Source organism: Pleurodeles waltl, chromosome 6 (assembly GCF_031143425.1).
Source record: "Pleurodeles waltl isolate 20211129_DDA chromosome 6, aPleWal1.hap1.20221129, whole genome shotgun sequence".
Taxonomy (NCBI): domain Eukaryota; kingdom Metazoa; phylum Chordata; class Amphibia; order Caudata; family Salamandridae; genus Pleurodeles; species Pleurodeles waltl.
The window spans coordinates 1,646,898,080-1,646,923,810 of record NC_090445.1 but is presented as its reverse complement, the minus strand read 5'-3'; the positions used below and the strand labels follow the sequence as shown (position 1 = coordinate 1,646,923,810).

The following is a 25,731-nucleotide window of genomic DNA, read 5'->3' as shown; positions in this document are numbered from 1 at the left end:
CATACATTTACCAAACACTACTGTGTAGATGTACTAACGGCACAACAAGCCACAGTAGGCCAAGCGGTACTACGAACATTGTTTCAAACAACTTCATCTCCTACAGGCTGAACCACCAATTTTTGGGGAGATAACTGCTTACTAGTCTATGAACAGCATGTGTATCTGCAGCTACACATGCCATCGAACGGAAAATGTCACTTACCCAGTGTACATCTGTTCGTGGCATTAGTCACTGCAGATTCACATGCGCCCACCCGCCTCCCCGGGAGCCTGTAGCCGTTTAGAAGTTGATCTTGAACATCTGTATATTTGTAAATATATTACTTTAAACTACATTATGTACATTACTCCATTGCATGTGCACTATTACTAGCATACACAACTCCTACCTCACCCTCTGCGGGAGAAAACAATCTAAGATGGAGTCGACGCCCATGCGCAATGGAGTCGAAATGGGAGGAGTCCCTCGGTCCCGTGACTCGAAAAGACTTCTTCGAAGAAAAACAGCTTGTAACACTCCGAGCCCAACACCAGATGGCGGGATGTGCACAGCATGTGAATCTGCAGCGACTAATGCCACGAACAGATGTACACTGGGTAAGTGAAATTTTATATATATATATATATATATATATATATTTTCCAGTGTGGGCCTACAGGACCCACGCGACGGCTTCAGAGTTCTTCTATTTAGCAGGATATGTTCGATATGCATGAGTCACTTTTTTAGCTGGGATGCAGAAAGGCATTCCTTATCCTATGTCGAGAGAAAGTGGAAGTTTTGCAGATATGGTAAAGGTAATTATAACATTCTAGCTTTCCTATGAAATTATTTCTACAATTAAAAGAAATCCTTACCATGCTTTAGTAAAATTAGTGTTTATTCATTAAGGAAAGTGCTCTTTGTACAGTCGAGGTAATGTCTCTTTCTGTAGAATAGGAAACGGTTGGTTCTGCTGTGTGTGGGGGAGGTGCTGGTTCTGCAGTGTGGTAAATGGCTGGGGCCTGCGGTATGGGCATGGACTGGTTCTGCTGTGTGTGGGGGAAGTGCTGGTTCTGCAGTGTGGTAAATGGCTGGGGCCTGCGGTGTGGGCATGGTCTGGTTCTGCTGTGTGTGGGGGAAGTGCTGGTTCTGCAGTGTGGTAAATGGCTGGGCCCTGCGGTATGGGCATGGACTGGTTCTGCTGTGTGTGGGGGAGGTGCTTCTGCAGTGTGGTAAATGGCTGGGCCCTGCGGTATGGGCCAGGGCTGGTTCTGCTGTGTGTGGGGGAGGTGCTTCTGCAGTGTGGTAAATGGCTGGGGCCTGCGGTATGGGCATGGACTGGTTCTGCTGTGTGTGGGGGAAGTGCTGGTTCTGCAGTGTGGTAAATGGCTGGGCCCTGCGGTATGGGCATGGACTGGTTCTGCTGTGTGTGGGGGAGGTGCTTCTGCAGTGTGGTAAATGGCGGGGCCTGCGGTATGGGCATGGACTGGTTCTGCTGTGTGTGTGGGGAGGGTGCTGGTTCTGCAGTGTGGTAAATGGCTGGGGCCTGCAGTATGGGCAAAGGCTGGTTCCGCTGTGTGTGGGGGAGGTGCTGATTCTGCAGTGTGGTAAATGGCTGGGGCCTGCGGTATGTGCAAGGGCTGGTTCTGCTGTGCGTTGGGGAGATGGTGGTTCTGCAATGTGGTAAATGGCTGGGGCCTGCAGTATGGGCAAAGGCTAGTTCTGCTGTGTGTGGGGGAAGGTGCTGGTTCTTTAGTGGGGGAGGGCTCATCCTCTAATGTGGAAGATTTGTTTGTTAATCTGCTAGTTCTGTGGTGTAGGTATCGGGATGGTTTTGCCAAATGTGGTAGGGGTTGTTTTCCTGTAGGGACTGTATGGGAACTGGCAGGTGCTCCTGATATAGGGAACAAGGATGGTTCTACCACATGGGAAAGGGTTGGGTATGTGTGTGGGAGAGACCTTGTTGCACAATTGACAGATGCTTGGTTCTAACATATATCAATGTGCTCATTCTCCAATGTGGAGTGCCAGGGACTGGTTTCTGCACTATGTCCCAGGGCTGGCCTTCCACTAAACAGGAGGGTGGGTTTTCTTTAAGGGAAATGGCTGCTTCTGCAGCAAAAGTGAGTACTGATTTTGCATTGTCGTAAGCAGGGACCTAAATAAGCAATACAGGAGATCGCTAATTGCGCAGTGTGGTAGTGGGATGGTTTGCACTGTGGGAAATGGCTGGTGATGCACAACGAGAATCCATCTGCTGTATAAGAAAAACATCTTGTGCATTTCTGAAGGAAAGATGGCTTTCTTCCAAGGCAAATAGTTTTGTGTTGGCAAAGGATGTTCCATTTCGCTTGCACTCTGTTCTTTTTCGGAAGAACAGAGAATCTGCTTCGCAGCTGATACAGTATGCCCTTCAGGAGAGCTCTGTATTAAACAAAGAACATCCTTTTACTGGTTCTTTTCATTGCTTGGTGGATCTCAAGGTAGTCCTTCAAATGCTCTGGCTCATAGCGACCTATCTTTTCAGCCCGAAGGACACGCAGCAGGGATCTTCATTCAGAGAGTGGTGACAAGCAGACGTATACTACATGGAGTATTGACTCTTGTAATTATTGGCATCATCCGCATAATTTATAGGAGGACTTGTTCAGCCATCGAGGTTGGTGGTCCAGGGTGGGCAAGCCTCCCAGGCGTTGGTTCATGAACTTCATTTTGATGTGTTTTGCGTAGCAACTGGCCAGATAGGTTTGTATCTGGTACTGGTGATAGCTGTTTTTTAGTGATCCACATGTGCAATTTCCACGAGAACCTTGTTTGGCTTCGAGGAAGGATGCCTGGCGCAAGCTACTATTGATGAGTTTTTTAAAGACTGCAAAAGAAACAGACGTCTCTGGAGCTCTTGAGCATGAAGAGACCACAAGCTGTGCTCAGAATAATCTTTAAAGGGTGATTTCCGGGCAGGATATTATTATTTTCTCCAGAGGAAGTAATCCAAGGTTGTCTGACAGGTATTCCTTAATTTGAAACAAAATTTCAAAAAAGCTCCTGGGAATGTTAGATGTGGGTTTAGTAGGGCAAACAGGAGTCTTATTTGAGGGGGAAAGTGTTCCAGGCTAGCGAAAAGAGCTGTCTCTGGACCATGGTGGTAATGCCTCTAAAGACTTCACTTTTCCACTGCATAGGTGCTCACACCCTTATGCGAGGGTTGCTAGGAGTTTAACTTTCAGCATATGTAGCAACAGGAGCACAGACTGACCCCGCAGTCCATTCTGTAGAGTAAGAAAAGCTACGGATGCCTTCAATTTCATTGCAGAGTTATGCGCAGCTAAAAAACATTTGGAGTTCGCAATTTCCCTGTGTTACCTGTATTCTTGAGCCTGTGTCGGCTTTGAGCTATTTAAGAACCTTTTGACTTGGTTCTGAAGAATGTAACTACCATATACTTTTTTTAGATTGATTTTGAGGCGTGATTTGGAAGTATAATTGCCCAAATAATTCAGGAGTCTTTGAGGGTCTGCTTTGGTCTATCTCAACAGCACTATGTCATCAGCATAGAGAATGTTGCCCAATGGCAGGCTGCCCAATTTTGGCTTATGAGCATCGCCCATGTCCAAGTCGGAAGTTAGGTCAGAAGTAAGGATATTAAAAATAAAAAGAAATTAGACTATGTCAGCGGGAAACTTCATGTACCAGACTGCCCTGCTCGGCTCAGTCCTAGAGGAGGAGCCACCTGAGCACTTATAATGCGCAGTCATCTCCTGCAGTGCTGGATACACTGGAAATTGGACACTGTCAGCGGGGGGACTATATATCAGACTTGCTCGCTCCGTTGTGTCCCATAGGAGGGGGCCACAGGATGGCATATAGTGCACTCACCTCTCCCATTACATTGTGCACTCGTGATGCACCCAGCCGAAGACCGGGGCCAAGAGATTTCCCATCTTCTCACATCCTCACCTGGAAGATTCTGGGCCACCACTTCTGGCCATCTGTATGTTGGCTGTTGATTCCCTGTAAGGTATGTGGTGATTGCTGGCCACAGGGAAATCCAAGCTGGGTCCTATTGCTTTGTTTTTTATTTTGTTTCTTATATTTAATGTCCTCTCTGCTACCATAGGCTGAGCTAAATTGCAAAGATCTTGTTTTCTTTTTGCAATAAAAGGGGGAAAAGGAAGGCACAAGAGATTGCATCGGGGATGTCTCTTCCAAAGAAATCAGCAAACCAACCATCCGATGCTGGCTCGCTGAAAGAAATCAACAAACTAATTCATGAAGTTGAGTCTATTTTTAAGTCACCATCTTCTTCTGTATCGCCTTCTAAGATAGAAGCAAAAGGGAAACCTGTAGACAAAATACTCACTAAAAAATCAGCAAGCCATTTAAGCCTTCTGGGCCTACGGCCTATCATTCCTCAAGTGTTACTAATGGGTGTGTTCTGATGGAGCCTGTTCAGATTGAGGCAACTTGCGAACAATCCCTTGTGTTGGCTTCTTGTGAAGTCTCAGTACTGTGCAAAAATCGCTTCTCTGTCCTATCAGATCAGGAATAGATGACCCTCTGTGGCTTTGATTATCTCACCCTAATTTCCGATAGGACTGCACAGCGAGGCTCTGAACTGGGATACTCTTTCAGGTTGGTGAACAACCTAAAGACTGAACTTGCAGAACTTAGCTGCTACACTTGTTCCCTAACAACTAATTTCTCAACAATCATCTCTCTTTACTGCAACTGGCTCCGCTAAACCTTTGATTAAAAAACTCTCTGTATTACGAAAACCCAGTTCCTACTGAGGAGTGATGTTCCCTACCTCCAAAGGGAAATAACCATCTAGCTTGTCAGAGTCCAGTACCAACTTTTATCTTTTCAAATAGGGGAGATCCTGAAAACAAAGATGGGTCGGCTAAGTTTAAAACCTTTCCATCTGATTTGTGTGAAAGACTCCACTTGACCGCTTGCTTGGACGTATAGACGGTCCTACCCTGAACTTCAGCAATAATGCTTTGTCTACTCATAAGAAACTCTCCCTAATGGTTTTCGGGTGTATGGAAATGACTTTGGGAGGGTTGTATGTATACATGAGGTGCCCAGCATTTCTCGTGGTACAGGAGAAGGAAGTGACTCGTTGACCAATAAAGTCATCCACTGGATTAGTTATGTACGTACATGCTTTTCAATAATTTGTTACGACATCTGACAGTCATCTGTCTTGTGGTACCAGGCAACAATTTTAACTATGTTGAAATTTTGCTACCATCCTGGGTGATGGCAGATGAGTTAATTGCCTTGGAGGTTCGGTCATCCTGCTTCCTGCCCCCTAATGTCAGTTTAACCCCTTCGCTGCCAGGCCTTTTCCCCCTCCTGTGCCAGGCCTTTTTTTGCCTATTTGGGGCAGTTCGCGCTTAGGCCCTCATAACTTTTTGTCCACATAAGCTAACCAAGCCAAATTTGCGTCCTTTTTTTCCAACATCCTAGGGATTCTAGAGGTACCCAGACTTTGTGGGTTCCCCTGAAGGAGGCCAAGAAATTGGCAAAAATACAGGGAAAATTTCGTTTTTTTTTCAAAAAAATTGGAAAAAGTGGCTGCAGAAGAAGGCTTGTGGTTTTTCCCCTGAAAATGGCATCAACAAAGGGTTTGCGGTGCTAGACTCAGCAGCTTCCCAGCTTTCAGGAACAGGCAGACTTGAATCAGAAAACCCAATTTTTCAACACAATTTTGGCATTTTACTGGGACATACCCCATTTTTGCAATTTTTTTGTGCTTTCAGCCTCCTTCCAGTCAGTGACAGAAATGGGCATGAAACCAATGCTGGATCCCAGAAACCTAAACATTTCTGAAAAGTAGACAACATTCTGAATTCAGCAAGGGGTCATTTGTGTAGATCCTACAAGGGTTTCCTACAGAAAATAACAACTGAAAAAGAAAAATATTGAAATTGAGGTGAAAAAAACATAAATGTTTCTCTACGTTTTACTCTGTAACTTTTCCCTGCAATGTCAGATTATCGAAAGCAATATACCGTTACGTCTGCTGGACTCCTCTGGTTGCAGGGATATATAGGGCTTGTAAGTTCATCAAGAACCCAAGGAACCCAGAGCCAATAAATGAGCTGCACCCTGCAGTGCGTTTTCATTCTATACCGGGTATACAGCAATTCATTTGCTGAAATATAAAGAGTAAAAAATTGCTATCAAGAAAACCTTTGTATTTCCAAAAAGGGCACAAGATAAGGTGTTGAGGAGCAGTGGTTATTTGCACATCTCTGAATTCCGGGGTGACCATACTAGCATGTGAATTACAGGGCATTTCTCAAATAGATGTCTTTTTTACAAACACTCCTATATTTGGAAGGAAAAATGTAGAGAAAGACAAGGGGCAATAACACTTGTTTTGCTAATCTATGTTCCCCCAAGTCTCCCGATAAAAATTATACCTCACTTGTGTGGGTAGGCCTAGCGCCCGCGACAGGAAACGCCCCAAAGCGCAACGTGGACACATCCAATTTTTTGAAAGAAAACAGAGGTGTTTTTTGCGAAGTGCCTACCTGTAGATTTTGGCCTCTAGCTCAGCCGGCACCTAGGGAAACCTACCAAACCTGGCATTTCTGAAAACTAGAGACCTAGGGGAGTCCAAGGAGGGGTGACTTGCGGGGCTCGGACCAGGTTCTGCTACCCAGAATCCTTTGCAAACCTCAAAATTTGGCTAAAAAAACACATGTTCCTCACATTTCTGTGGCAGAAAGTTCTGGAATCTGAGAGGAGCCACAAATTTCCTTCTACCCAGCGTTCCCCCAAGTCTCCCGATAAAAATGATACCTCACTTGTGTGGGTAGGCCTAGCGCCCGCGTCAGGAAACGCCCCAAAGCGCAACGTGGACACATCCAAATTTTTGGAAGAAAACAGAGGTGTTTTTTGCGAAGTGCCTACCTGTAGATTTTGGCCTCTAGCTCAGCCGGCACCTAGGGAAACCTACCAAACCTGTGCATTTCTGAAAACTAGAGACCTAGGGGAGTCCAAGGAGGGGTGACTTGCGGGGCTCGGACCAGGTTCTGTTACCCAGAATCCTTTGCAAACCTCAAAATTTGGCTAAAAAAACACTTGTTCCTCACATTTCTGTGGCAGAAAGTTCTGGAATCTGAGAGGAGCCACAAATTTCCTTCAACCCAGCGTTCCCCCAAGTCTCCCGATAAAAATGATACCTCACTTGTGTGGGTAGGCCTAGCGCCCGCGACAGGAAACGCCCCAAAGCGCAACGTGGACACATCCAAATTTTTGAAAGAAAACAGTGCCTACCTGTGGATTTTGGCCTGTAGCTCAGCCGGCACCTAGGGAAACCTACCAACCCTGTGCATTTTTTAAAACTAGAGACCTAGGGGAATCCAAGATGGGGTGACTTGTGGGGCTCGGACTAGGTTCTGTTACCCAGAATCCTTTGCAAACCTCAAAATTTGGCTAAAAAAACACATGTTCCTCACATTTCTGTGGCAGAAAGTTCTGGAATCTGAGAGGAGCCACAAATTTCCTTCCACCCAGCGTTCCCCTAAGTCTCTCGATAAAAATGGTACCTCACTTCTGTGGGTAGGCCTAGCGCCCACGAAAGGAAATGGCCCAAAACACAACGTGGGCACAACATATTTTTTCACAGAAAACAGAGGTGTTTTTTGCAAAGTGTCTACCTGTGGAGTTTGGCCTCTAGCTCAGCCGGCCCCGGGAGGGGGGGGGGCAGAAATGCCCTAAAATAAATTTGACCACCTCCCCCCCACCCCCCAAAACCCCCCCGTGACATTGGCGCCAAAAAACAAATCCCCGGTGCCTAGTGGTTTCTGCCCCCTTGGGGGCAGATTGACCTAAAATCGGCCAATCTGCCCCCAGGGGGGCAGAAATGGCCTAAATACAATTTGCCCCCCCAGGGATGCGACCCTTGCCTGATGGGTCGCTCCCCATCTCTAAAAAAACAACAACAAAAAAAAAAAATTCCCCTGGCGCCTAGAGTTTTCTGCCCCCCCCGGGGGAAGATCGATGTAATAATAGGCCAATCTGCCCCCAGGGGGGGCAGAAATGGCCTAAAATAAATTGCCCCCCCACCCCAGGGAGCGACCCTTGCCTAAGGGGTCGCTCCCCTTGCGTGAAATTCACGCAAAGGAAAAACTCCCTGGTGTCTAGTGGTTTCTACCCCCTTGGGGGCAGATTGGCCTCATCAAAATAGGCCAATCTGCCCCCAAGGGGGGCAGAAATGGCCTAAATATAATTTTCCCCCAAGGGGAGCGACCCTTGCCTAAGGGGTCGCTCCCCACCTAAAAAAAAAAAAAAAAAAGTACAAAAAATAAAAATAAAGTTTTATCCCTGGTGCCTAGAGGTTTCTGCCCCCCCAGGGGGGGCAGAAAAGGCCTTCCCGAAAACATGCCCCCCCTGGGAGCGACCCTTGCCCAAGGGGTCGCTCCCTTATGACAATATAAAAAAAAAAAAAATCCCTGGTGTCTAGTGGGGTTTCAAAAGCCGGATTGCAAGCAATCCGGCTTTTGAAACCCTCGGAGAGACTTCAAAGGGAAGGAAATACATTTCCTTCCCTTTGAAGCCCCTCCGGGCCTCCCCCACGTGATTGAAAGAGAAATGCTTAGCATTTCTCTTTCAATCGCGCTGGAAGCATGGGGGAGGCCCCTGTGACTAATCAGCGCGCCCCCGCGCGCTGACGTCACAGAGGGGGGTGGAAGGGGAAGGTCTTCCCCTTCCATCCCCGGCTTGGGGGGACGGGGGTGCACGGGAGGCGCGCTAGCGCTCCCCCAAGTTCCCCTGTGCCATGGATAAGATGATCTCGTCCAAGGCACAGAACAGGTTAAAGTATAATCCTGCCTGGCAAGGGTGGACGCACATCAAGCTGTCTCCAGTACCCCCTCGAATCTTTGAGAGACCCTCCCCCAGGTTGCCAACAGTGGAGACTAACTCAATGAGGACCCTCTAAAAAAAACTGGAACATTGCTGGGTCAAAACCTAAACTTGTGTACTTGGCTTGGGGGACTTCTGTTGACTCCTTTGATATTTGTATATTTCTAGAGTCCCGGAGTGTGAATCCAATTCATAGGTCCGGGGGTCACACATTTTTGTTATGAAACAATCTCTCAGGGGAAAGCGTGACCTGCGGGTGGTCTTGCAGTATGGGTGGAAACTACTTTTAATTGCTTCCTATAGATTCTCCTGATATACTTGGTTTGTTGATATCCTCAATAGTTGACAAGCATCTTTACCTTTTTTATGTTTATAATAGGTCAAGCAGACAGAATAAGGAGTTTTCTACTCTTGCTAGTCTTAATCAACTCATTGATTGTCTAACATTTAGGTGCATATCATAGTCGCTGGTGACTTTAACGTTACAGTTGATCCACTCAATAATTCTGACATGGGCATTACTGAAGAGTAAGATGCTGCATGGGGAATCCTGTAATTAGACTTTACACCAGTGAAAAGGCAGTCTGTTTTGGCTGCTTCACTTTTGGGGCTAGCATTGGATCTTGGCCACAGAGCATGGATCAGAAGGCCCCTCTCAGATTCAGCATATGCAGATATCTTTAAGAGGTTTGATCAATCTTATATAATGTTATTCCTCCAACTATGGTCGCACATGGTGGATATGAAGATCTTGGTAAGAAGTGATACTGGTCATAATGCTCTTCTATTAACAATGAAAGCGTTTGTCACCAAAAAGCAATGAACAGCACTTTTGGTATGTGGGGTGGATCTATGCCTCTCAAATAACAAGCAGTCTTTAAAATGGTCTTTTGTTTTGGGTCAGCCCAGTACTATGGCCGAAATCTGTAACAAACCAGCAGGGTCAACGGTGGGGATGATCAGTATAGAGCCGTCTGGGGAAGGTGTAAACTTTCTACTTAACCATCATGATGATTTATTGGCCCAATTACGTAAATTCTTCTCTAGGGAGTACAAAAGTTAATTTAAAGAAAGATCAAAACATCCATGGTACAACAGGTCGTGTAGACTCGCCAAGGTAGCTCTAATCCAATATATCAAAGCTAACAATCAGGAGCAAATTATGCAGGCCAGGCACAATTATAAGAATGAGCTGCAGAAAGCTAGAACTAACTGGGAGGAAGAAGTGTGGGGTGACTTAGTAAATACGGTGAGAGTAGGTGACAACAAGTCCTTTTGGATTACACTTGCCCACGGAAGTCGATTTCCTACATCCCAGGTTGATTTCCCAGACATCGGTTAAGCACATTGAAGAGTTATACACTGATACTGTGTACTGCCATTTGTTAAATTTTGTTTTGACCAATGACTTTGTGTTTCACCACTGCGCATATTAGTTGCTCAATGTTCACCAGTAGCACATGGTATGTTTTGTTCAGTTTAGCCGCCTATGGGCTTTGACATTGCATTAGTCATTACATTCTGTATTCTGCCTATTGACTTTGACATGCTATTAGATATTCTGCCTATTGGCTTTGACATGATATTATATATTGCATTTTATATTCAGCTCAGCTGCCTATTGGCTTTGACATGATATTATACATTGCATTTTATATTCAGCTTAGCTGCCTATGGGCTTTGACATGATATAAGACATTGCATTTTGTATTCAGCTTAGATGCTTATTGGCTTTGACATGACACTAGACATTGCATTTGATACTTAGGTTAGCTGCCTATTGCCTTTAACGTGGAGTTAGACATTGCAGTTGAGAATCCAAGCTGTATTTTTCCAAGCTGTGTTTTTGCACCAGAGAACCAAGATGTTTTTCTCACAGTAGACTAGATATGATAAGAGAGGGTACATGGGTGTTGTTTTTCTTCGCTTGAGCTTGGGAACAGGAGTAGTCTTGGAGACCTGGCCAGTCTCCAAAAGGCTTGCTCAGTTTCCCAGGTCTGAGAGGAGGGGGCACACCGTTGTAACAAATGTAACAGGCTGCAGAGAGTCAGATTCGAATCTGCCGGACCTCGTGCTGGAGCTTGGCGCCAGCTGCCAGCAATCCCGTGTGGGTAGATGAATCTCTTTCTCGCGGCTGACAGGGGTCATCAGCTTGCAGACCTTAGAAAGATGAAGCTGTAAATAGTTTCCCACACGGTGAAGTATTTGTTTTGCTTTGCATTCAATATCTTATAAATATAACCTGCTGTGTATATTGCAAACTGATATATTTTGTTTGATTAACGCGGACTTGAAAGCTACTAATTCGTCATACATAAAAATTGGGGTTGGGGAAGAATTAACAACAATAAAAGTCTTCTTTGACCTCAGAAGTGCATTTCTGTTGTGTTATGTTAGTGCTTAGAAACTAGCTAAGAGGAAAGCACTACATACTGGTATGACCTTAGATAATTCATCAAACCTAGGTCTATCTAATCTCAATGACCCTCTTTGCCCCCTTGAAATAACACTTGAAGAGTCCCTTGGAAACCTGTCTGCTATTGTTCCAGTAAAGGCTCCAGGACGTGATAGCATTCCTTGTGACTTGCTTGCTGAAGAACTGACAATATGGGCCATAGATTGTGGGTAATGTCTTGGCATTAAGCTGAGATTGTTCCTATCTACAAAAAGGGTAGTCAAGAAGATCCCTGCAGTTACAGGCCCATTAGTTTGGTTGATGTGCTGCAAAAGCTCTTCTGCTGCCAAATTCTGGCGAAACTTATAGATTGGGTGACAGAGAATAGCATCCTATCTGACCTTCAAACAGGCTTCCAGCAGAAGATTAGTACAATAGATCAAATGTTCTGGTTTTGTACTGTATATTTGAGAGTGGTGATATTGGAGAAGGGCAATTTATGTTTGGGTTTAAAATCTGCCTTAGATTCAATTCCTCACTAGGAGCTTTGGGGGTATTTTGGGTAACATGGGGATACCATATAGTAATGTATCCATTTTGATAAGATTGCATGAGACCGATCATGCCCATGTAAGGGCATACTAAAAGGGGTGAGTTGCCCAATTGTTTTAGAATTGAGAAGGGAGTCTACCTGAGCTGTGTATTGGGCCCATTTCTTTTTTTCATTACACATCAATGGTTTGGTGCAATATTTAGATTTTCTTGGCAACAATGCTTCAAAGGTAGGTACTTCCAAAATCCCAACATTACTGTTTGCAGATGACATTCTTCTGATTTCTAAAACTACTGTTGATCTACAAGTCTTAAAGAATCATTTTTAAAATCTTTTGTGCTAAGAGGGGTCGGAATGGAATACCAAAAAAGACAAAATTTGTCTTTTAACTTTTAGGCACATAACAAATTGCCTGAGCAAGTTTAAGATTTTGATTAGACTGACCAATACGTTATCATGGTCCATGTAGAATGATAAGAGCGCACTAAAATTACAGTACGAATCCAGGGCCAATTTGAAGCTGGTAAAGAATACTAATACAAGGTTTATTTTTCCTGCAAAAGAAATATATAATGTTAAAGCCAAAGAGTGTGCTCTCAATGGTTCAGAGCTATGGGGTCATGTAAAGGACGAGACACAGTGGCAGAAAATAAATTTGTTAGGTCCTTATTAAATCTTGCACAGACAGCCCTTCATTTACCGCAGTTACTTGATGTAGGTATGTACCTGATTTCCTCAGTGAGTAAACTTAAACCCTTACTGTATTGGCATAGATTGTGGTCTAAAGATCAGCTAGTCCCTTTCACACTTCGTTATAAGGAAATTAGGCGCTCATAATGTTTCCTAAAAATTCCCTGGTTAGTGTATGCCAAGAAATTGCTATATAGGCTTGATCTTGCTGTTCTCTGCGAATTTCTTGCTAATACGGCTCTTTTATCTAGATCAGTGATCAAAGAAAGACTAAAGGTTCTCTTATGGGATGAGAAATTACTCAAATGTAAGTCGGACAGCTTGACGGACTGGTGTTTAGATTGTCAAGTTGTTCCATCATTTAAACCCTTTCTTGATAAGATCATGTGTCCTTTGCTAAACAGTTATGTAGCAGATTCAGATATGTAATTTTGTCAGTTACGTTTTTGCATTCGCTGAGGAGAGAATTACTGTGCCAGCACTTTATGTCCCTCCTTTTAATCTGGAGACTGAAACGTTGCATCATTTTGTCTGTTTTATTTTTTGGCAATGCCTATGCAATTCCCTGTAAGAAGTGGATTAAGCCGGTGTGTCTCCTAGAAGTTAGCCAGAATGAATATCAGTGACAATCTTGAGATCTGATAGAAATGAAATTATTTATATTAGTGTTGCGAGATTCTTATTTTCTGCATGAATTATTCACAAGAAAATACAAGAGTCCAAGGCTTGATTATTCACTTAATGTGATTGATAGGTAGTTGGGGCTTTTTAACTCCATCTTGCACTTTATTGCTTATCATTTTGAAGCACTTTATAGTTTTTTTTAATGAGCGATGTTACTGTTGCTTCCATGATACTCGCACCTGGACTGTTATTTTAATGTGCTATTTAATATAGGAGTATCTTTTTTATTAATAGTATTATCACATCTTCAATGTGATATATATTTTAAAGATTTTTCACAATGTATTAGTAATTTCATTGATTATCTTGTAAATTTATGGAATTCAATGTTAGTTCATGGGCTATTAAGCTGTTTTATCAGATCGCATTGTTGCATGATTGATTACTCCTTTTTATTATGATACTGGAGTTTATTAATATAGTGCTTGGATTGTGATGATTCTATATTTACTTTTTTTTTAAGAATCTTTGAATCAGAAATAAACTATTGAAATTGAATTGAACTGAAATTAAAAAGAATTAGAGCCAGCATGCAGCCCTGCATCAGACTGATGTTTGTCCAAACCTTCTTTGATACACTACTGTCTTTGCCTAGTTTTATATGGATCAATGTATCTGTATAAAGGAGTTGAATTGCTTTCAGGAGGAGACCAAGAATCCCTCAGTTCGGAAGCTTCTTCTACAGAAATAACCTGTTCACCCGCCCAAGGGCTGCCTCACGTTTGAAGCAGGAGTGCAGAGATGTTCTTATTTCGTACACCTTGTTGGCCAGAGCCATTAGAGCAGTTACATTTGTTAAGGTACCCATATGGGACAAAATCTTGTTTGATTGCATTGCATTATTTTGTGCCTGTCTGCCCATGAGCACAGGTCTTTCAATAAAAGGCTGGCATAATATTTTACTTCATTGTGTAATAAATGCAATTCGATGGATGAGATTTACAACTGCCTTTGAATGTTGAGTGGAAAATCACCCCTCTCCACTGTTTGGGTGCAATGCTTAACATCAAGGTTGAATGGAACACTCGAGTAAGGGCGGCGACCACCCAAAATTCTGGATCTGACTAAAAGTGTACTTATAGAGGCCTGTAGGGTCTGGAGGCACCTTCTGTAAAGGATTAATTCTAGCTTCTGCTCACAGAACCAGAAAGTTTGATGTCTGCTTGCAAGCACTTGATGAGGCCAAAATGACTGAGTTTGATTGGTGGATGCTTGGACCCTTGACTCCCTGAAATGCCTTTCAAGATGACATGGCCACACTTGTTCACTGATGCTACCAAGGAGTGCAATGTGATTTCCCCTTTCCAGTGTGTTGACAATCTTTCAGAAAGGTTTCGAATTCTTTGCCGCGTAAGAATGAATCTGTTTTTGCCCAGCGGGCACTGTAGGACTCCTGCTTTGCGATCCAAGCCCTCTTTTTATACTACTTCCTAACTATTCTAAATGTTTCTGTCAATTGAGGGTTTACTGGATATTTATTAAGAGCACTTTGATGATGACCTCGTCACCTGTGAAAGGTGGAGTTGTCTGTGGTATGCCCCTTCTAACAAGTCCTATTGGGATAATGGTTGATCAGATTTTGGACACAAAGATCCCATGGCAGCAGTGTATCAAGTTAGAAATTTCTAGCCTCTTCTAGAAGAGTTTTACATTTCTTTCATCTCCTGTGAGAGATGACCATTCCATTTGAGTTTTTTTCACATTTTCGATGGTTGTGGAGGATAACGCTGAACATACCTTAGGAAGGGTTGCTAGTTCGCTATGTAGCACTAATACTTGTAAGCAGTGGTTGTTTTTGGCGTGCAGATCTATTTTGAGGGAGCAGAGTACATTGGCCATTCCTCTTGATGCTAGGATGAAATCAATTTGCTGAATCTGCGCTGGTGGTAAATTAGGTGAAAGCAGGTGAATGGTCTGTAGCACAGCTGCCATTTTGGGTCACCGTTGATGGACATGCATGCAGACAGAATCTCTCCTCTGATTTGTTTGATTTTGCCTCCTTCATTGGCCGCTAGGCTGCGGCCTGCAATATCAGATCTTGGGAGTCAAACCTTGGTTGATGAAAGAAGAAGATTGGTGTTAAAATGACCTAAAAAAATTAATTCAGCAGAGTTGTAAATACCCTTGGAGTTAGTCAACAGAGGTTGTAGTTGTCTGGCAACTTCCCTCTTGTTGTTATGTGTCGGATTTATGTAGATGTTCAGAATATTGAGCTGGTTCTTAATTGAAATGGGCCCATTTTCCAACAAGACTCCCAGTATCCAAAAAAAGATTAAACTTTAGGTTGGCTGTCTTAGTCTTTAAAGCAATGGCTATGTATTTAGATAGGCCTCCCTGTGGACAACTTTTAGCACTGGGTTTGCTAGCAGTGTTATTGAATTCGAAAAACCCAATTAATGGGATGGGATCTAATGCCTATATTTCTTGCTGGAGGAGATTTTCAAATTGCTTCCAGTAATGTATTATTTGCTCATCATGGATCTTTGCCTTTAGGCCCTTCCGGCCCTTCATGTTCTAGAAGCAAACATGAAAGAATTTGTGTTACAGAGGAGACAACTATGGCAGCCTTTCTACAATTCTCTGAAAGGCCGGCGAGGGTGATCAAGAGCCAGCTCAAGTCTTGCTCAAAACTGGAATGGTTGGCTTCCCCCTAACAGACCATTTGATCGATTTGCCAATTGGATTCTGTAAGAAAACGGGTTACTGGTTGGTAGAGTTAAACCCTTCTCAAGCAGCAATCACAATTCCTATTAGGGTGAAGTCACAAGCAAGCCCTGAATTGACCACTGCTAAGCCCTTGGGTAGCTTGGCAAAGAGCAGTCATGCTGAACTCCAAGGCAACGTTTAAAGTGTTTGGCCACATTTCAAACAATAACACAATGAAGACACACCACAAAAAAAGCCAACAACAAGGTTAGAAAAATAGACATTTTTAATAAATAAAACAAGACCAAAATGACAAAAATCCAATCAGTACAAACAGAATTCTGAATTTTAAAAAGATATATGATTACATTTGTGCCAAAAAGCGCAAAGCTCCAACCGCAACTATCTGATCTTCCGGGGCCGGGGGGAAAGTTGGACATTCATGTCAACTACGATGGAGTGTGGTTCGGATACAGGGACCAGGTTGGTCCTGCTGAAATGTTACCTTCTGAGTTCGGGGCCAAGAGTTCAGTTTGAGGTTGAGGTGGCTGCAAGGAGCAAGGAAGCTTTGCAGACAGTTGTCGATGTAGTGCGAAAGGCAGGCCAGGCATCGCGGGTGGTTGTTGCAGTAGCACTAGGATCCTGTTGTATTTGCAAGCGGTCTAACTGGTGCTGTACGGTGTCGCTCCATGCGAATGGTTGATGCTGTAGCATGAAGGTTTGAGCTGATGGAACTTTTAGTTGCTGGGCTGTGCGAGTGTCTGCGATTCGTGTCACCGAGCATGTTCGTGAACAGCCCAAAAACGTCAAATAAGCCTCTGAGGCCACACTAAAGGTTCAGGACCTGCAGGGCACCACTTGGAGTCAGGGGCTTGCTCCAGCTGGATCTTGGTGCTGGTGCAGGTGGCTGGGAGCCTGTTCTGTTCCTGTGGCTCAGAACAGGAGGCCAGCAAACTAGCCCTTAGAGTCACTCTGCGAGTCCTGAGTTCAAGAGGTGAAGGCCCAGTTCTTCTCAACCAGGCAGAGGGCAGCAGACAGTAGGTAAGCACAACAAGGCAGCAGCACAGCAAGACAGTGGTCCAGCAGGGCAGCAGTCTGGCAGAGTGGCAGTCTCTTAGCAGACCTTCTTCCTGGCACAGTATCCACAGGTACAGATGTGTACTGAAGAGTTGGTGTCTGAGGTCAGGTGTAATTTAAGTAGAGGAGAAGCTTCTAGAGCTATCCGTTTGAGGACCCCAGGCATCCTGCCTTCCCTCTCCTGGCTCCAGACATTCTACTGTGGGTATAAAGTGTAAGTGGGGCTGTGCCCAGCTCCATTCTCCCATCCTGACAGTGATGGCTCTATTGTCACACCTATTGTGTGTAACTGTCTAGGGGGATTACACAAAGCTAAAATGTCAGCTACCACTCAGTCAGTTGACCACACTTGCACGCTACAGACACTATAAGGCTAAGGCAGGAAAATGACAACTTTCTGAAAAGTGTCATTTTCAAAATTGTAATTCAAACTCTGACTTTACCATAAGTCAGGATTTTTCATTACAATTCCAAAGACACCAAATATAAACTCGGGACCTGCTCTCATGTGAAAATTACAGCTTATTAAATGTAATAATGGACCTTCAATGGTAGTCTATGGGAAAGACTACCAAACTTGCAATGGTGAAAAACAAATGTAATTGCTTTTCACTAACAGGGCAAGTAAAACTTAAAAGTATATACCCAACCTTTGTAAATGCACCACGCCCTGCCCTTTGGGCCGTCCAGGGCCTACCCTAGGGGTGACATGTGTTAATAAGGAAGGTTTGGCCCTGGCCAAAGGATTACTTGGCCAGGTTGAAATGGAAGTTAATACTGCACATACAGACTACAATGGCAGGCCTGGACATATTTAAAGGGCTACTTAATTGGGTGGCACAATGAGTGCTGTAGGCCCAATTGTAGCATTTAATTTACAGGCCCTGGGTACATGAAGTACCACTTTACTAGGGACTTATAGCTAAATTAAAAATGCCAGTTGGAGATAAGCCAATGTTACCATATTTTAAGGCGTGTGCACATACACTTTAGAACTGGTTAACAGTGGTAAAGTGTGCACAGTCCTAACGAGATCAGCAAAAAGAAATGGAGTCAGAAGGCAAAAGGTTTGAGGGAAGACCACTGTAAGGCTGACAGGTCTAACAGATTCTTTGGAGGTACTTGTATTTTTGAGTCTGTTTGAGCTTTGATCTGTTTAAGAACCATGGGCTTGCTTTTGACTTGGTTCTGGAGAATATAACCATCTTAGTCTTTTTTAAATGGATTTCAAGGCATGATTTTGAAGTATAATTGCCCAAAAAATATAACAGTCTTTGCAGATTTACTTTGGTCCGGCACAACAGGACTATGTCCCTCGTTACGAGTGTGGCGGTCTGAACACCGCCACACTCGCAGTGTCAGTCTTACCGCCACCAGGCCGTTGGTGAAGACCGCCATATTATGACTGCAGTGGTTTCGCCGAAGCCAAACCGCCATAATGCCGCTGATATCCCGCCAGTACGGTTCGACTGCCGAGCCGGAGGTGAGCACCTCTGGCCCAGCGGCAGCCGTAAGACCGCCAGCTGTATTACGAGTCAGCACACCGGCATGCTTTTTGTGGTAGTCGCACCGCCACAAAAACCCTGGCGGCAACGCACCCAGTGACAGGAATCCCCATTCCTGTCGCAGGCACACGCACCCCCACACGTCCACACACTTGCAAACACCCCCAACCCATCCACACACTTGCAAACACACCCCCACTTGTCCACACTCTTGCAAACACAGCCCCAACCATCCATGCACTTGCAAACACCCCACACCTAACCGCATGCATACACACAAACACCCCCACTCACTCACACACAGACATACAAACACCCCCACTTATCTGCACACCTTCATACATGCACCCCCACTCATGAACACACTCTCTCTCACACTTACATACACACACCCCTACTCGGTCTCACTGACATACATGTACCCCTACTCATCAGCACACTCCCTGACATACACTCCATTCACTTGCATGCACTCATACAAACACCCCTACTCGCATTTATCCCAATACACACACCTACTCACTCGCACCCAACACCCCCCTCCCCTTCCATTCAGGCACACACACACCCTCCACACACACACACACACACACACATACGCACTCATGCACACCCATACCACTACACATACACACCACACACATGCACACAACACCCCCCCTTACTGACGGTCCACCTACATGTCTGGGTGAGGTGGTCGTCTGTGAGGGGATGGGTGTCACTGTTTCCACTACTGCACCGCCATGCAGGAACCGCTGTAACGTATTAAGTAATACAGCGGGCGGAGTCCTTTTGGTGTGGTAGTGCTGGCATTGGAATCGCCTCTCACCCGCCGTTGGTCAGGTGTCGGATTTTCACCCTTAAATGGCTGGAAACCCTTGGGTGACTCCAAATACGTCAGTCTTCGGACTTTGGCTTTCCGAAAGACCGCCAAAGTCATAATGAGGGCCTGTGTCTTTGGCATAGAGAATGCTGGCTAATATCAGCCCACCCCTTTCTGGCTCATGAGCGTTGCCCATGTCCAAGTTGGGAGGTAAGTGATTTACTAGGGGATCACAAACACTCAAACCATGGGTTTAAGAACAAGCAAGTTTATCTTCTCAATTAGACAACAATGCCCTTGGCACCAAGAGGTACAATGTTGGCAAATACAAACTGGAGTGGCATTGTGAGCAACAGAATTGCTGGATTAAACCCAGATCTGTGACTGCGGGTAAATGTTTGATTAGTTCCGCATTCCGTCCATCATTTGTGTTTGTTTGCTTTTGTCGCTCTAAGTGTACCGGGCATGCACAGATGTGGGTCCTGGGCTCACTATGCCACAGGATTCAAGCCAATCGGGCTGATGAAGGGCAATACCCTGAAACCGGTCCCAGAATGCTTATTTCTGGTCCAGGGAAGACCTGGCCTGGCAGTTTGGGCTGAACTGTTCTTATCAGGAACAGGGTCAAGACTGATGTGTATGTGGCTGAGTCCAAATTGGGGTGGCTTGGTGAGCAAAAGAATTGATGGACTATACCCAAATCTGTGACTGGGGTGAATGTTTGATTGGTTCTGCATTCAGTCCATCATTTGTGTATATTTGCTTTTGTCGCCCAAAGTGTGCCGGGCATGCCCAGACGTGGCTCTCCGGCTCACTGTGCCACTGGATTCAAGCTAAATTGGCCTATTGAGGGTGATACCCTGAAACCGGTCCGGGGATGCTTGTTTCCTGTCCAGGCAGGACCTGGCCTGGCAGTTCGGGCTGGACTTGCCCCCATGGGGAACAGGGTCCAAACTAGGGTGGCATGGTGAGCATAGGAATTGATGGATTGAACCCAGATCTATGACTGGGGTTGAATGTTTGATTGGTTCCGCATTCTGTCCATCATTTGTGTTTGTTGGCAAATAGAATTCATCAGCAATATTACCTAATGTTTATAACATAAGGGGCTTCATTCAGGCTAGTCCTGGGCATGTGGAAGAAAAGAAAAGAGGGACCCTTCTTTCCCTCATTGGTTGTAATTTCGTAATCATTTGAATTGCACTGCCTAACTCCTGGCAACCAACTTGGAAGCACTGTTAAGGCAGCCACAGAGAGAAAAACCAGTTCAGAGTAAGGGTCTGGAGTCAAAATGTGTCGGCATCAGTCACTATCCATGTTTTGTCTACCCAGTGCTTACTTTCTTAAAAACAAAGAGTGCGGGGGCCCATGATGTTTCTAAGAAAGCCCATCAGTGACATTACTGATTGCCAGGGCTGCCAATACCAAGGCTGTCTATAGTTTTTATTCCACTCCACTTATTATTTACTCCTACTGGTTTTTCTCGTCTCTTCAATCCTCCTATGTCACTATTTTCTTTAGGTTTCTCACCCTTCTTTTGCCTTTCACTCTCTTGCTGTGCGTCGAAGTCTGAAGATAAAACAATACACTCAAAAATGACTGCTTGTGCCCACCACCTGCACAGCTTATTCACTGGGTTCTAGGATCTGGAACAATGTCTGCCTTTCCACTTCTTTCAATAGTGGAAGTGAGCCCCCAGTCACAAATGCCTTCTGAGTTGTGCCCATGCTTCCCCTAACATCACATAACCTAACTTGTCTACCTGTCCTGATGGGTGTCATATTCAGGTCTTGCAGGACCCAGACCCGATTTGTGCAGTGCTGAGCGTGTGCCAATATGTTTCTAAACTTTAAAGACTTTAAAAACCATTCAAAGGTTATCAGTGGGTTTTAGTCAAATGTGCCACAAATCCACCATTGCCTCACATTTCACCAAGGCAGGCTTTATGTCGAAACCACAAACCTATGTTTAATTGCCATTATGGTATTCATATTTTATCAATTTTATTGGTCACAAATGTTTTAAAAATACTATTCGATGCGTTACCTGAAACATTTAATGTTTTGGTGTCTCACTGTGGCTGAAAAGGCACCTTAGATGTCAAGGTATAATAATGGTAATACTTCAAAAATATTGCAAAACAGGTTGCAATATTTGCTTGCATTACTTGTACCTCGCCATATTGAGCTTTTTAAAAAAACAATGTGAGTGGGGGAGAGTGAGAACACAATAACCCTCTTTCATGCTGTAGTTGTAGTTGTCACGTGGGGCCAGGCACCTAAACATCTACCCCTGGCCACTGCACTCTCTCTTCCTCTGTGCTTACTGTTTGTGGGTGTATTTCCTTCCAGAAACGGCGCATAATTTACAATGCAGCAAATAGCAATCCATTTTCTTGGGCCTAGGGCAGTGTTTCTTAGCCATTTGACTTTTGTGGACCTCCACTTTATAATTACTGGAACCCACAGACCCTTACTGATTCATTACTGGAATCCAGGACCCCCCCCCCACCCCAAACCTAAGTCATTACTGGAAACTGGGATCCTGGCTTAAACATTGTTGATTATTTGAACTGCAAAACAATACACACAAAAAATACAAGCATTCATCAAATACACAAATAACACATTTTACTTAATTTGCAAAATAAATAAACATTTTAATGCTAATTTTAATAGGAAGGTTGGAGCATTTCTAAATTCAACTGAAGCCACACATCATCCATAGTATATTTTGTTTGATACACCTGCACTGCTCCCACAAATCAATCTGAGGAAACGAATTCAATTTTTAACCTCCAATTTTAAATTATTTGACATTTTCAATAGTACATTTAACCTTTTTATTTATAAACACTTCTAATCTTTTAATAATATTTAGGTTTCTAAGCATTTGCGGACCCCAGAAGAGGCTTCGCGGATCCCCTGGGTACCCGGGCCACAGGTTAGGAACCACTGTCCTAAGGGAATAAATTCTTGAACCAATACAATTACTGACGCTGGGGCATGCGAAGAGCTTGTAGTACACATTTAGTATGTACGAGGACATTCTGGGCGTCAGCAGCCCGTATTTTTTAAACATATGTTTGCCATTGGAGGGGCCACCTTAATGAATGATTCTCTTTTTGTAACTCTAGCTCTCCATCACTTATCTAGGGGAATTTGACAATGTGTTGATATTTTTTTCTAACTTTTTCAGATGACACTGATCCTGTGGCAAAATAGTTATAGCAGAAGCTTACTTTCACCACACGATTTTTCCGCAGACCACCACAACCAATTTACTTCCATTGTACACTTTTTTTCCATCATCTCATGCTCTCTCCTCTTACTGGCACCAATTCCTTTTTGTAGAAGCCAGCCACTGAAGTTGGCAGACGTGGCCAAGAGTTGAGCAATTCTACCAAATATAGACCTGTAAGGCAGCAACCCTTAACTGTGAAAGAGTGAAAATGGTTTCAGGAAACTTTTTGACTGTTTGGGACTGTAACAATGACTTTTTTGTGTTTACTGTCTGTAGCCCTTAATGTATATTGCACATTTACACCAAGCAATAGTCCATGTTGTTTTCTACCTCTGTTTACCCCTCAATTGAATCTTACCTCCAAAATCTATGTTGTTGCTCTTGGCTCATTTTTTCTTTCACACCCCATCGGTCCATGTCTTTCCTGCATTGAATTTCTTCCTCAGACAATCCATTTCCCTCTCTTCTATCTTATACCTTCCACTATGCCCCGCCCATCCATCACTTTAATTCATTCCTTTCATTGTTGCCTATTCTACCTTCCATCCCAGTTCCTCCCTTTACCTGTCCTCTCTGATTAAGGGAACCCATCATCTAGCTTTGAAACTACCGCCTCTGGTTTTACACACGCCCCTCCCACCTTCCATCACTTATTCCATGTGGTCATCCTTCCCGAGTCTCAATGTCATGAATTGTACAGTGTTTGCCTTTGTCCTTCATAAGTGCTGTACCTCCTAACCTCTCCCCATTTTGATTGGCAGGGATGATGCTTGGAGGGGGCTGTGGAAAGGAGCTGGCTCATTGGATAGTGCATGGGCGTCCTGAGAAGGATATGTATGGCTATGATATCAGGCAAGTACCATTTTCTTCCAGCGTTAGAATCCTTGCAAATGAATGTTCCCTAAGCGTAGTAAAGCTCCCCTTATCAGACCACTTCAAGGCGTGGCAAGTGTGACAGTGAATGGGAAGTGTGTTGAAGATTTAGGGCCAGATTACAACTTTGGAGGAAGGTGTTAATTCGTCCCAAAAGTGACGGATATACCACCAGCCGTATTACGAGTCCATTATATCCTATGGAACTCGTAATACGGCTGGTGGTATATCCGTCACATTTGGGATGGATTAACACCTCCTCCAAAGTTGTAATCAGGTCCTTAATCCTAAAGACAAACTAGCACATTGACACACATGATTTGAAATCTATAGTACCCAATAACAATTGCTATTGGAAAAATGTGACTATGCAATATGAATGTACAACAATTGCCACATAATCATAAAACATAATTTGCAGATTTTTTGTTTTAAGTTCCAGCTCATCAAAATTTATAAAATCATTGCACACTGGGTGCATCACTGCTGACAAATTTCAAAAGGACACTGGTCACGGTTCAGCTGTTGATTGGCGTAGTCCGTAAAAGGGTTACTTGTGTTGCTAAGATTTTAGCATTCCCGGTTGATGGTGTGTAGGTGTGTCTGCTTTTGTATGCAGCTGAAAATAAAGTTCTTAAAATAACCATCCATTGTAGTTTAAAAAGGCAATCCCTGCACCTTTAACAATCCCCACCAATAGGCCTTTCTTTAATATCAGTTGAGGGTTTGAGATCTATTGTAACATAATTCACAGAATGCCTCTTTATGTGTAATTTAGACTGGTTGAAGAGAATGATTCTTTCTTTTCATGGAAATATTTTGTTTCACTGTTTTACATCACACACTCTGCAGTTATTTCAAGGAGTACTCAAATAATCCCAAACATTTTGGACCTCTTTTTTGTGCCCTCTGTCTTGACTACTAACCTGTCTCCTACAGAGATGAGAATACAAAATATATGATTGTACTAAACTGCTCTGCAGAAATGTTTTAGACGCCCTGCAGTGAGAAAAGAACTGTAATGAGCCAGCTAAAGTAGGCACACTTTTTATTACAAGAAAATTGGACACAAGGACTTGTTTTCTGCTGAGTACTGTATAAAATATGTTTTGCAATCTAGTTCTGTCTGGGGTGGAGAAAGTACAGTGTTAGCATTCTCATGCTTCTATGAAAACGAAAATATTTTTGATAAATAACATGCTGAATAGAATCTGCTCAATGTGTGTATTTGTTTTCTTTGAGCGACCCATGCATTTTCCTAGTATTTCAATCGTCTTCTGTACCTATTTCAAATTGCCAAAGTAGCTATATAGTAATGCCACAGAGTTCAGAATATTTTTTTTATCCACATTCTGTGCCACATAATTTCTCTTTTATTAAAGAATGACTTACCTTTTCCTGCTAGATAATTAAATCAACTGGCTGCACAATTGGGTCTTCCATTGCCGTATATATCCAATGGCGCTGATCATATCTTGCCTGAACACATTGCTGGTGACGGACACTTTGAAGTTCATCATTACTATGGCCAAGGCTCACTGTTATCATGTTCAGCTCAACAAACTATGCGATGACCAGCAGGCTGTGGATGGTGCTGTCCAATGGGGCCTTGATTAGAGCTTCCTGGTCATAAGGGTGTTTTGTCTCTCTGCAGTACTATTTAAGGCTTAGAGAGGGGGTATTACCAATGCACACAGCCGACGTGGCCCTCGCATGCGTTTACCCCCATATTGCGCACTGCTCCAGAGTAACCCCCACTCCCCTGCTATTCATAGGGTGGACAGCTACAGAGGATGGCTACATTGTATACCCCACAGAGCACAGGTACACAGTATCCCCCACAGAACACTGCTACACAGTATCCCCCACAGAACACTGCTACACAGTATCTCCCACAGAACACTGCTACACAGTATCCCCCACAGAACACTGCTACACAGTATCCCCCACAGAACACTGCTACACAGTATCTCCCACAGAACACTGCTACACAGTATCCCCCACAGAACACTGCTACACAGTATCCCCCACAGAACACTGCTACACAGTATCCCCCACAGAACACTGCTACACAGTATCCCCCACAGAACACTGCTACACAGTATCCCCCACAGAGCACAGCTACACAGTATCCCCCACAGAGCACAGCTACACAGTATCCCCCACAGAGCACAGCTACACAGTATCCCCCACAGAACACTGCTACACAGTATCCCCCACTCCCCTTCTATTCATAGAGTGGACACACTCATACTTCATACTGCCCCCCCCGGCTACTCGCCCTCACCGGGGAAGAGAGAACGTGTTAACTTTAAAGTGAGCTTAGCAATTGTATCACCATGCACTCCACGATTAAATTATCCTATCTATCCCACA

General features: G+C 44.0%; 1 protein-coding gene across 2 annotated transcripts in view; it reads left to right on the top strand.

Moving 5' to 3' along the window:
- The window catches only part of SARDH (sarcosine dehydrogenase), a 460,574-nt gene that overhangs the window by 175,426 nt on the left and 259,417 nt on the right, over positions 1–25,731 (top strand). For both annotated transcript variants that reach the window (XM_069241559.1, XM_069241560.1), the window contains exon 10: positions 23,244–23,334. In XM_069241559.1, the coding sequence (XP_069097660.1) occupies positions 23,244–23,334 (91 nt within the window). The remainder of the gene's footprint in view (positions 1–23,243; positions 23,335–25,731) is intronic.